A 12,561-nucleotide genomic window follows, 5' to 3' on the forward strand; every position below is an offset into this window, starting at 1 on the left:
CAAAAACTCCTGGGTTGCTTTTGCTGTATGTTTTGGATCATCGTCCATTCGTACTACGAAGCGCCGTCCAATTAGCTCTGCTGCATTTGACTGAATCTGGACCGAGAGTTTATCCCTGTACACTTCAGAATTCATCCGGCTGCTTCTGTCTTCTGTCACGTCATCAATAAACACCAGTAACCCAGTGCCACTGGAACAAATGCTCATGGCATCACACTGCTCCACCGTGTTTCACAGATGATGTTGTATGCTTTGGATCATGAGCTGTTCCAAGCCTTCTCCATACTTTTTTCTTCCCATCGTTCTGGTACAGGTTGATCTTAATTTCAGCTGTCCAAAGAATGATTTTCCAGAAGTGGTCAGGCTTTTTTAGACGTTTTTTTGGCAAAGTCTAATAAGGCGTTGTTTGCACCTTGTGGTGAACCGGATTCGTTGTGAAAGGATTTTTCTTTACCATGCAGAGGATTCTCCGATCATCAACCACGGTTGTCCTCTGTGGACGTCCAGGCCTTTTTATGTTGCTGAGCTCACCAGTGCGTTCTTTTTTCTCAGAATGTACCAAACTGTTGATTTGGCCACTCCGAATGTTCCTGCTATCTCTCTAATAGATTTGTTTTGTTTCTGAAGCCTAACAATTGTCTGTTTCACTTGTAAGGAGAGATCATTTGACCGCATGATGTGGGTTCACAGCAACAGCTTCTAAATGCAAATGGCACACTTAGAATCAACTCCAGACCTCTTACCTGCTTAATTGATGTAGAAGTAATGAAGGAATAGCCCACGTATGTCCATGAAACAGCTTTTGAGTCAATTGTCCAATTACTTATTGCACCTTGCACTTTAAGCCCATATTCATTGTATAAATGTAACTTGAATATGTTTTGGTCAACAGCTAAACTAATAAAAATTTTGCCTGTGTCCAAATATATATGGACCTAACTGTATATATAGATCTTATCAAATATGGTAAATGGAAGGTAAACAGTGCTTGTTTTTTGCGTGAGACCCAATGAGGAATGACTTGAGGATGAGTAATTGGTGACAGAATTTTCATTTTTTGGGGTGAGCTATTGCTTTAAGACATATTCCTAAATCAACTGCAATGGAGCTGTCAAGATTTATGGGCCAGTTGTCTGTAGGGTCTATGGCCTTCTTGTCCAGGTGAAGATTACTTGGGAAAAAAAATCCCATAGTCCTATTGTACAGGTCTGATGACAGGTGTTTGACAAGGTTATGATGTTTAATTGACCCTGTCTTGAATTTGTGGTGGTCCTATATGCACCTAAGTCTATTTGATGATGCATTCTTTACATCCTGTCCTGCCACCTAATATTTATAGTGAGTCCTTAACTGTCAGCTGAAGTCAGATTGATCCTGAGGACTGTTTGTAACTCTGGTGCCTTCACTTCAAATGATAAATTAAATGAATGGAACAATTTTCGATTTGCACAGTTAAAAAGAGCAACTCTTGGAAATGTTTTTTTTTAAAGTGTTGGTGTGACTTCACTCATTTGAGTTTTGCTAACTAAGAGCTCAGTGATATCAGAAGTTGTGGGCTGGATCTCATATATATATACACTTGTGCAGTGCAGAAAGAAGTTTTATTTCCTGTGTTAGACAGAGAACACTGACTAAGATACACTGAAGGCAATAACAATGAGGTCTCTGCAAATCATCTTCTTGTTGTTGGTTGTTCTTTGTCTCAGCAACTTTGTTGCAAGTGCAGGTTAGTGCTTTGTGTTTTTACTGTTCTACATTTTGGTAATTTGTGTGTTACAAAGCATTGCAGCAGTGTTTACATTAGTTTAGAATTTACCTACTTTCAGTCACTTCACAGCTAGGGTTATATATGTGAAGTGTCTTCAGACAGTGATACATTCATTTTTGTTTTTTTGTATTTGTATTTGTGAGTGCATCCAAAATGCCTCATGATGTTTAAAAAAACTTTACTCACCCTCATGTCATTCCAAACCTCCTGTGAAACATAAAAGAAGATATTATGAGAAATGTTTTTCTCATAATTTAACTGCAATAGATCACCAAAATTCCCCCCCATTTTGGACAACAGAAGTGAATAATCACCAAAACTGTTTGGTCACCAACATTCTTCAAAATATCATATTTTATGTTGCACAGAAGAAAGTCAGGTTTGAAACGATGTGAGGGTACGATGACAGAATATTCATTTTTGGGTGAACTATGTCTTTAAGGCATAAAAACAATGTCAGACGTAGTGACAATGTAGCACTTACCTGATATGTAAAAATAAGCAAAATTACTCAAAATGCTAAGAAAATACTTGACCTAATGCAGGAATATTCATCATCTACACTGTCCAGGTGTTGGTATTGATGTCTGAACTAGGAACATCTGCTTCTTCTATGTTTTCTCTCTAAGCCCTTTATATCAAACTTAACATCTTAGCTTCTGTTTGTTTGGATGCTGTGATCTGATCCAGCCTGTTTCTTTAATCATTTTTAGATGAGACCAAATATAAAGGTGACAATTTCACCATTAAGTTTCCTGCACCTCAGAAAGAAGCGCTGGGTGTATATCTGCACAGCAGACATGAGATCAGCCGAGATGTCTTCTACTATTATTTTGGAACCAAGAAATTATCTGTCCATAAAGACTTTGAAGGACGTGTTAAAGTCAAATATGACAACAAGGCCCTGACAATAGACATCATTAACCTACAAATGACAGACACTGGGGCTTACTGGTGCACCTGCAACCTTATGATTGAGAAATGTACAATGGACGAGTCAGGTGTTTTTCTTTTGGTGCACGGTGAGTGTACATTTCTGTTTCATTTATTGACGTAATTTTCAGTATTTAATTACAGACCATTTAGAATTTACCATATACCTATATTGATAAGTATGATTTAAGACATTCGTTACCATTCAAAAGTTTTGGGTTATTTTTGTATGTATGCATGTATCTATGTTTGTGTGTGTTTGTTTGTTTGAAAGAAATTAATGCTTTTATTCAGCAAGGATTCATTAAGTTAGTCAAAAGTATCAATAAAGATAAAATAGTTACAAAAAATATATTTCAAATAAATGCTGTTCTTTTGAACTTTTAATAATTATCATGGTTTTCACTAAAATATGAAGCAGCACAACCTTTTTCAAGATTGATAATGAGAAGAAATGTTTTGTGAGCAGCAAATTAGCATGTGAGAATGATTTCTGAAGGATCATGTAACACTGAAGACTGGAGCAATGATGATGAAAATTCAGCTTTGCATCACAGGAATACATTTCATTTTAAAATGTATTCAAACATAAAATGGTCTTGATAGAAAAACAATATTATTTAAAAAAAAAATTAAATTCAGTTGTAAAATATACCAGATTTGACAGTTTTTACTGTATTTTTGATCAAATAAAATACTTGGTGAGCATTAGAGAATAATTACAAACCGTTAATTTAAAAAAAACTTTTCAATGGTATTGTTTATTTTTATTGTTTTTTTTTTTTCTTTCTCGTTCCTAAAGGTTCAGTTAGTGAGAATCTACAAAAATAATAAACAATGCATAGTTTTATTGCTGTAGTTTTGAAGCTGGTGATGCTGCTTTGGCTGTACTGAAGTTATTTGGACTTCTCTTTACAGAGCCACTGATCAGTCTGGCCCCTTCCAGAAGTGATAATACAAAGTCGGGTGGCATGAATGACTTACTGATCCCAGTGACGGCTCTCACAGCTGGCAGTGTGCTCTTACTGTTACTCCTTGTGCTTGGAGTGTGGCTGGTGCCCAAGGTGAATGTCATACACCTAAAACTTGTTGCATGTCTGTACATCCGAAGATAATCCGAAACTTTGTAAATGCATTACACATATGCAACCTGGAAAGTGTAGATTTCAAATTTGTCCAGCCACATGATTACACATTTAGTGTCTATGACCAATACTTTTGTATTACCTATATATCAAAGAGGCATTTTCCAGCAAATGTGTTTGGAGGTTAATAATCAAGCTGAATTGTTCCTCTCTTTTGTCCCAGATGAAGAAACTGATCAGAAGCGAAGAGAAAGTAGAAGAGGAGAAAAGGTGTAACAATGGAGTGTACGAGGTCATGACTGTTCACCGAAAGACAGAGTATATATGAGACATTCACGTAAATATGAGACATTCCCTAGTACTAGTAAAATCCCTAGTACTCGAATATATATATACATATATATATGTATGTATATATATTTTTTCCAGTAGCCAAGCTACTGTAATCCACATAAGTTGGTATTATATATATATATATATATATATATCATACCAACTTGTGTGTGTATGTATATAAACAAAAAATATGTTTTTCGTACTGTTTTGCATGTTGCTGTGACTCATTCAGTCCTACGAACCTACTTTAGTTTGATCTGATTGAGGTTGGTTTTCTGACCTATTTCTGTTGAAATATGGCAACAGAAGATTCAGAGAAATGCTCTTAATATCTGTTAATCTCTTCTAAATGACTATTGGTTTAAACTGAATTTTCAGTCCTCTTCTATTTTCTGTAAATATTTCTTCTGAGTTATTTTGTGTATATATTTCAGATTGTTCAAATTCTTTAGCATTAATGAGTGATTCAGTTTTGGCTGCAAATACTATGCTTTGATTCTCTTTTATTTTTAGCCGTGTTGTCTATGCGTTTGTGTATTCAATTTTTAGTGAATTAATTTGTGTATGTTCTACATATTGTGTAATATAATCCACTATGGATGTTGCCCTTAAACGGCTGGTGTACATTTTTTGATAACTTCATTGTATAGCTTCAGTAATACACATTTAAATGTTGCTTTACAAGAATAATGGCAAATGTATGACAGACAACAGAAAAACAGGGTTTGAAAATGTCACCTTAGTTTCAGGATGTGCTTTTATTTGCCTTGGCTTCTTAGTCTATATTGGGGGCTTGCATAATCTGCTTCCCTGAGACGAAGCTGCAGACTTCCTCCTGTGGTGGAACACATTCGTGTCAAGACCCCTGTAGAGGAAACCTGCCCCTTTTTCAGAGAATGTCACCTCTATTCTCACTTTAGTCCACCAACATGTGCACTTTTTTCAGAGGGCTTTATTCAGATATGAGTGGTGTTTGAAACCTCAAAGTGATAAACACTGCATTTGGGGAAAAACTGTTGTGATACTTTTACCAGAAACAAGAGGATGTATGAGAAAATGTGTGGGTTTTTAAAATGTTTGTCAGATCAATTGCACAGTCAGTCCTGTCTACATTTAGTGTATTACATTGTACCTGGGAAATGTCATGCAGTTGTCATTTCAAAAAAGTATTTTCTGGAAAATAAAAAATCTAATATTTGCTGTAATGTTTACTTGCAGTGACTGGAAACATGTAACCAGTGAAAGGTTTTGGTTTTAACAGCATAGGAAATAAGTTCCGGTGTGATGTGACCTATTGCAGTTTTTTTCAGTTGTTTAAAAAAAACATTAACCAAAATCTCAAACCATAATGACATTTCACACAAGTTCCAAACCATTTTTCAAAACCTTAAACACAAATTTACAGCAGGCGCTCTTTTTAAGCCCTATAAAAACCCACAGCGGCATCACAACTTGACTGGTTCTCACCAGGCGAGCACTCGTGAGAATATGAGAATAACAGTATAGGCTATGGGAAGTTTCTCAATGTTCCTAGTCGCCTCATGGGTTGTTACGCAGTAAGATTGATTGAAAACTCTAATAAAGTCCTTCAAACCAAAAATATCAATGTTTTAAAAATGTATTCAATGTATTAATATATGCTGGCCTGGAACTATTTTGATATTTGTATATTAGATTTTTGCTGTTTCATAAATTGTTTATTGGTTTTATAATTTTGCTTTTACAACTTTTTTTAACTGTATAAAAATTATGTGAAAAAAACAAATGTGGATCTTTAACTCCTAATGTAAAATATAAAATGTAATTTTACAGTCTTACTAATTTCGCCAAAAATGACAATTCATGTTCATGCTATTTGTCTACTACTATTCCAGTTCGAGCGCCAAACCTTCAGGTGTGTAGTCTTGCCTCTATCCATAAGGCGGAGTTATCCACAGGTGTGGGTCTGTGTGTGTGGACAGGTAAAGCTGAAGGTGTGTGGGAGTTTAGTTCTAACCGATTTAGTTGGTTTAGCATAAGGACGATTTAAATACATACATTTTGATCGTGGTACATGTGCTTTGCGGAGAGCCGGAGAGAAATTCTACGCAGCGATCGATCATATTTCAGATGTTGCAATCTCAGATACGGATCTAATAGACTAAAGTCGAAATTCTCCGGATAAAAAGGACCACATGAACATGAAGAAAACATATTCCGGTGAGTAGCCTACAGGACCACCGAAAGTTTCATGTCATCAACTGACGTGAAATTTGCTCTTATAAAATAGCTGTAGGCTAAACTTGGATCTTATCATTATGCAAAAGTGAAAGCGAACTTGAAAAGTTCTTTTGCGCTGTGATATCCTCTTTTCATATTTTAAACAGTCAGTTTACACATACAATATATATGCAAATTATTAGGGGGGAAATTATAAGCAATCAAATATAGGCATAGTAATACGTAGGCCTAATTAACCGACTGATAACGACTTCCCAAAATGTCAAATAATAAAATGAGAATCTGCTATATTTGGCTTGTGTGCTCTGCATTTTCCATCAGGGTGAGTCATAGCCTTACTGACTTCTTTTTGTAGATAAATATGTCCAATACTTTCTGACAAACCTTTAGGGTCTTGCACAATTATTTAACCGATGGATTATTTTCTTAAGAATGCCATAAGTTTTTTTTTGGTCATATTTAAATCTATAATAAGGTTAGGCTATGTTTTGTCATGGTTTATCGACACGAACCGTCCAAACTGACCGCAATGGCGCGCAAGCATCATGCTGTTGTTATGGTTACTTCCTCTGGGAAACGGTGTTCGTTAGCATCTTTTTTGGGTCTATTTTGGTAATTTAAAATATGCACACTGACTAAACTTGTAGGCTACCCTAATGTAATAATTTACAGAACCGTTTGACACCCCACCCCTCCCCAATTGAAAAAAAGAAAGCATAAGACCCCCATCTTGGAGGGTTGACTGACACCACCAAATCCACCATATTTTTCACCTTTTTAAATGTATTTATATATTAGCATTGTAATAATTACATTTTTTTGGTAATAATTACTTTTCCTGAACTTGAATACAACTAATCAGAATGAGAGTGATGTTTAGTATTTTACTTTTGGGAAGTCACTTTTGGTGAGACCCTAGAAGAAAAAAGACCCTGAAGAAAACGTTTGCGGTGATCGCAGCAACTCATTTGTGCATCCATTTTCACTGGACATCCTAGACTTTTAGACATCATGTAGTATAGAGAACATACATTTCTTGTCCCCACAACTTTACCCACACAATTTCCCCTTCGTTGTGCAATGGAGCCTGCGGCGCTACATAGAGCCCTTCCATTGAGAACAGCCGTATGTTTCTTCCCTATAATCTGGACGCATAAGCCGAACTCTCTGTGTACACAATGATTTGGCAGGAATGTAGTGTTTCCTCAGGCCTGCCAAAGTCATTGTCACAGCACACCCAACTCCTAGCACACACATGTTGGATCATGTAATCAGTCCTTTTTCTCTTTCCTTCTCTGGCAGCACACAGCGTATGTGATCTCATTCAGAGAATATCCCTCAAGTACAACCTTGGCCTCCACTGCAAGAACAATGGTGCTTAAAGGGATAGTTCACCCAAAAATGTAAATTCTGTCATCATTTACTCAGCGTCATGTCATTCCAAACCTGTATGACTTACGTAGATATTTTCAACTGCTTTTGCCCATAGAAGGAAAGTTAATGAAGTTGAAACAAAACAAAAAAAACACAGTGACATTCTTCAAAATCTTATTATTTGTTTTGCAGAAGAAAGTCATACAGATTCAGAATGACATGATTATGATTTTCATTGAGTGAACTATCTCTTTAAAATCATAAGTTTCATTTATTTACGTATTTCAGAGAATACACAACACTTTGAATTGCATGTGCATGTGTGCTTTGCCGTGTAAGACGCCCTGAACACTTGAGGTAAATCAGTAACTCACAATGAGAAGTAATCAAACATCAGCACAACAAGACTCTGCTAGACATGTTCACGCATAGACGGCGTAAATCACACAGATCGTTTATTAATCATGACACACTGTCAGCTCTTTCTGCAACAGTTTAATGCTTGGATGAACTTCTGATTCCTGAACCATTATGAGTCATTTTGTGCCTCCATTTTGTTTATTGGGCACCTTTAAGTGTTAAGTTTATCTGTGAAAACCAAATTTCTACATGATGGATTGCATGCTGCACTGTCCATGTGGAGTTCTGTAAGAATTAATGCTAAAAAATGTCTCCCATGTCTCATCTGGAAGTGAATCATTTTGAGCGGCTGAATGAATCTCTTTGTTAATCCTTTATTTTGGATCCTTGCCCAACAGAGCTTACTGAGGCAATAGAGACTCTGCACTATAGCACTTTTTTTTTTATCAGTATCTGGCTCCTTTTCCTTCACTGCCTCCCTCCCCTTTCCTGACCTGCCCTGTCATCACAGTCGAGCTGACAGGTGAGTCAGCGGCAGCACAAATCTCCTGTGAAATTAACCCAGGCCGAGAGTGCTTTGAAATTCCTCTTTGCTCCAGAGGCATGTCGACTTGGAGGGCTGATCACAGTCATTTTCATTACCATGTCACACATTTCACTTGTGCTAAAATGTCTCCTTTGACAGCACTCGACTTGACACTGAAATTGACAGATGGTTTGGTCTTTTCCTGCCTCCTCCAAGTCTCCCTGCGTTTGTCTTCATCACTCAAGACTGTTAGTTTAGTGATTACCGAATGCGGACACAGGAATGTCATGGATTGATAATGGGCACTTTGCCTCACAGGGTGTGTACGGCTAAGAATCAGGCGAGGAGTTAAAGATTATCTACCGGCACTATCACGTCTTGCAAAGCTATGCATTTCTGCTAGCGTCACCACATAGAACTGCAAAAATAATGACTGCATTCAAACAAACTTCCCAAACACTCCCCTGTCTGTCATTGGTCAGTCTAGCATATAGCCCCGCCCCAAACTCACACCATTGGTTGAGTGGGTGTTGCTATGCCAGGCTAATCGGAATGTTTTGATAGCGCCACAGATTTGGAGTGTTTACATTTTTCAGGGGAATCAACCTACATTTTTTTACTTGTACAGTAGTTGTTGGTTGGATAAACATTCAGATAAACTGACACGTTTAAGCTTTAAAGATCGGATTAAACTTAACTGAAGACACTAAGACTCTCTCTTTACTCTGTGCTAAGCCACAACTTTTTCTGTTCTTTCTTGATGTGTCAGTTTTGATTAGAGTTCTATAGAGGACACAAAAGGCATGATTTTATTCTTTCTTTTTAATCTTTAATCTTTCTTTTTCTTCTTCCATATTATTTATGGTTGTCAAACAATGTGTAATGTTTGAAACATGTAATCACAATAATAGTAATTTAAAAATTAATCTCATATTTTCCTTCACATAGAATAAAATATTATTCATATAGACAGTTAGCATTAGATAGTACATTAGAATCTTAGTATGTAAAAATGGATTTATTTATGTTTTATACCTGTATCTATGAGTAATGCAACCTTTTTAAAGTATATTAGTTAAGCTTAATTTCTGCCTTCTCAGTGTAAATGAAATCAATGTAGTAGCACAGTTATAACTAGCAGTAATAAAATGTGTTATATATATTTTTGAACAATAATCCAATTAAAATAATCTGAATTTACTTGCTGTTGAAGAAAATTTATTTGAAACTGGCAGTAATTATATTACAAAATGACAGTTATTGTGAGAACATGAATAAGTAAAGACATTTGTTGTAAAATAATAAACAAAAGTGGTGGGCCACAGTGCATGGGATGCAACCTACGTTTGAGCGTATGTATTTAGCAATGATGGCCTGTTCAGTCATGTCCCAATGTGCAGAGACCCCTCATATTTACACAGAAAACAATTTAAATGATCTCAACCTTTCTTATCTCTGTAGTGAGTCAATAAAACAGAGGACATTTTCAGGCAGTTCATAACACATAAATCCATTTTGTCAGCTTGTCAGTCACAGTCATGTATGAACTCACCCCGAAGGCAGTTTTTAATTTAATATATACAGTGTTACATGATATACACTGTGTAGCTGGTACATTATTTCTGTCACTCAGCCTTTTACCGTCATTGTGTGAATATTTTCTGTAACTTAGCCTGTGGCATGTTGCATGTCAACACCATTATGCTTTTATCTTTAGACTTGCTGAATTGGTTTTCACAGGGCTTGACAGAAAAAAAAGTTGTAATGTTATTTTGGTTCATGAATGTAAGAAAACAACGAATTACTAACTAAATCAGCATACAGCCTGAGTTTCTAATGCAAAATGAGCTCAAAGAGGAGATGAAATACTGGAAAAGGTTAGGTGGTGTATGTGGTAAACCAAAGCACTGAATGTTGCTCTGGGCTTGATTTATTTAGTCTGAACTGGCAATGTTGTGCTGGAAACAGTACGAGGGCACTGTTCCTCTTAATCGTTCCTCTGTTCCTCTCAGCCTAATTTTATCTGTTAGATTTGCATTACCATCTCTACGTTTGCGTGACTGATTTTGTTAAATTGGTGATGCATACCCCTAGCAAGTGTCTGGCTGCATTAGATGTTAGTCTTTAACAGACATGCCTGTTGATGTTTTATTGGTGCCAAAACATTCAACCACATAACATGTCTTGTATTCCTCTGCAGGAAGAGTGAACTGACTCAGCGTTTCAGGAAAGAGTATCTGCCAGGGATTTGCCAGAAATGATGAATAAACCTGCACATCTGAATGGAAACAAATTAGTGCTTCGTCACCTGTGAATCGCAATAATTGTTATGCTGGTAGGGACTAGCGCAGAGCTGGTTCATTGTTTCCTATGTTAGCGGCACACAGGAAATTCACACATTTGAAGCCTTTGTTTTTTTCAACTTCTTGGTATCAGCAAAATCTCTGACCTGTAAGAACGTGCATTCACACTGACACAGATAGCGGTATATCTCAGTGATAAATTCAGAGTAAAACAGCAGACAGTTGCGTCAAACCGCTTTAGTTGTGAAAACTATTATTAACCAATAATGTTTTTTTTTCTTAACTTAAGTGATTCTTGTATGTATTAAACTGTTCTGTGATCTAAGGGTTTAGTGAACGTGTGTTGAGGTTTATGATGATGGTGTCTGGTTTGGGGGGAAATGTAGATGTTTTCTGCCTCTTGCTTGAAGAAGAATTGAACACATCTGAACATTTTTATTTGCTTCCTAACCCTAATGTTTAGAGAGTCGGGCTTGTAACCCATAGGTTGCGGGTTCGAGTCGCAGGTCCGGCAGGAATTGTCGGTGGGGTGGAGTGAATAACCAGTGCTCTCTTCCACCCTCAATACCACAACTGAGGTGAGACCCTTGAGCAAGTCACCAAACCCCCAACTGCTCCCCGGGCGCCGCAGCATTGGCTGCCCACTGCTCCGGATGTGTGTTCACTACTGTGTGTGTCCACTTGGATGGATTAAATGCAGAGCACAAATTCTGAATATGGATCACCATACTTGGCCACACGTCACTTCCCTTTCACTTCAATTTTTATGTCTGTTTTAAGAATAATGTTTCATCGCAGTACCATGTTTTGTTCTTAGTCCAGTATCAGAACGAGTAGGCTTGAGATCCCATTTCATCTCTAAAAATCAAAAAACAAAGGATTAACATTTTTATACATTGTGATATTATTTTCATGGGAACTAATCCAAGACCATAATGCATCTGGTGTCAGGATTCTGGACTGTTCTGTGTCGTGTTTTGCCCCTGTTTCTGTTCCTGTTTTTCCTTATTTGGTCATGTTCCTTTCCTCGTTTAGTTTGATTATGATTCCTGACACCTGTGTTTAGTAATTATCCCTTGTATTTAAGTTCCTGTTTGTTCAGTCTTCCTTTGTCGGTTCTACTTGTTGGATGTTGTGTAATTCCCCTGTGTTTCCAAGGATTAAAGACCGTTTATGTACTCCACGTCTCCTTGTTCCTCGTTCCGCGCTCCTCCCAGCACAGATCTTGACAGAAGAACCGACCTAAAACAGTAACCTTTGTGTGTCTACCCTCCGTTTTTGTTTCCGTGTTTTTTCCCTTGGATGTTGTGAACTTCCCCTGTCATTCCCAGGATTAAAGACTGTTCATGTACTCCATGTCTCCTTGTTCCTCGTTCCGCGCACCTCCTAGCACAGATCGTGACAGAAGAACCGACCTAAAACAGTAACCTCCGTGTGTCTACCCTCCATTTTTGTTTCGGTGTTTTTTCCCTCAGTGTTTTGTTTCCGTTCTGTTTCTATGGATACCCTCCTTCGCCCCGAATTCCTCCTCCTGCTGGAGCAGGGGGAGCGCTCGCTCGAGGACCATACCAGACTGTTTCTGGCCCTCGCCGAACTTACCAGCTACCCGGACGACGCGCTCTGCGCGTTCTATGACGCTCGCCTGAACACCGCGTG

At 37.4% G+C, this 12,561-nt stretch overlaps 2 protein-coding genes across 3 annotated transcripts in view; both read left to right on the forward strand.

Moving 5' to 3' along the window:
* Positions 1-1,625: 1,625 nt before the first annotated feature.
* LOC107724422 (uncharacterized) lies at positions 1,626-4,114 on the forward strand. Its single transcript, XM_016533347.1, has 4 exons — positions 1,626-1,726; positions 2,482-2,790; positions 3,620-3,765; positions 4,010-4,114. The coding sequence occupies exons 1-4, from the start codon at positions 1,657-1,659 to the stop codon at positions 4,112-4,114; spliced, it is 630 nt and encodes a 209-aa protein (XP_016388833.1). The 5' UTR covers positions 1,626-1,656.
* A 1,946-nt stretch (positions 4,115-6,060) lies between these two features.
* Positions 6,061-12,561, forward strand: part of septin9a (septin 9a) — an 84,601-nt gene continuing 78,100 nt past the window's right edge. For both annotated transcript variants that reach the window (XM_016533372.1, XM_016533373.1), the window contains exon 1: positions 6,061-6,321. In XM_016533372.1, the coding sequence (XP_016388858.1) occupies positions 6,297-6,321 (25 nt within the window). In that variant the 5' untranslated portion in view covers positions 6,061-6,296. The remainder of the gene's footprint in view (positions 6,322-12,561) is intronic.

This window comes from Sinocyclocheilus rhinocerous, unplaced genomic scaffold (assembly GCF_001515625.1).
Source record: "Sinocyclocheilus rhinocerous isolate Xijiao unplaced genomic scaffold, SAMN03320098_v1.1 scaffold485, whole genome shotgun sequence".
Taxonomy (NCBI): Eukaryota; Metazoa; Chordata; class Actinopteri; order Cypriniformes; family Cyprinidae; genus Sinocyclocheilus; species Sinocyclocheilus rhinocerous.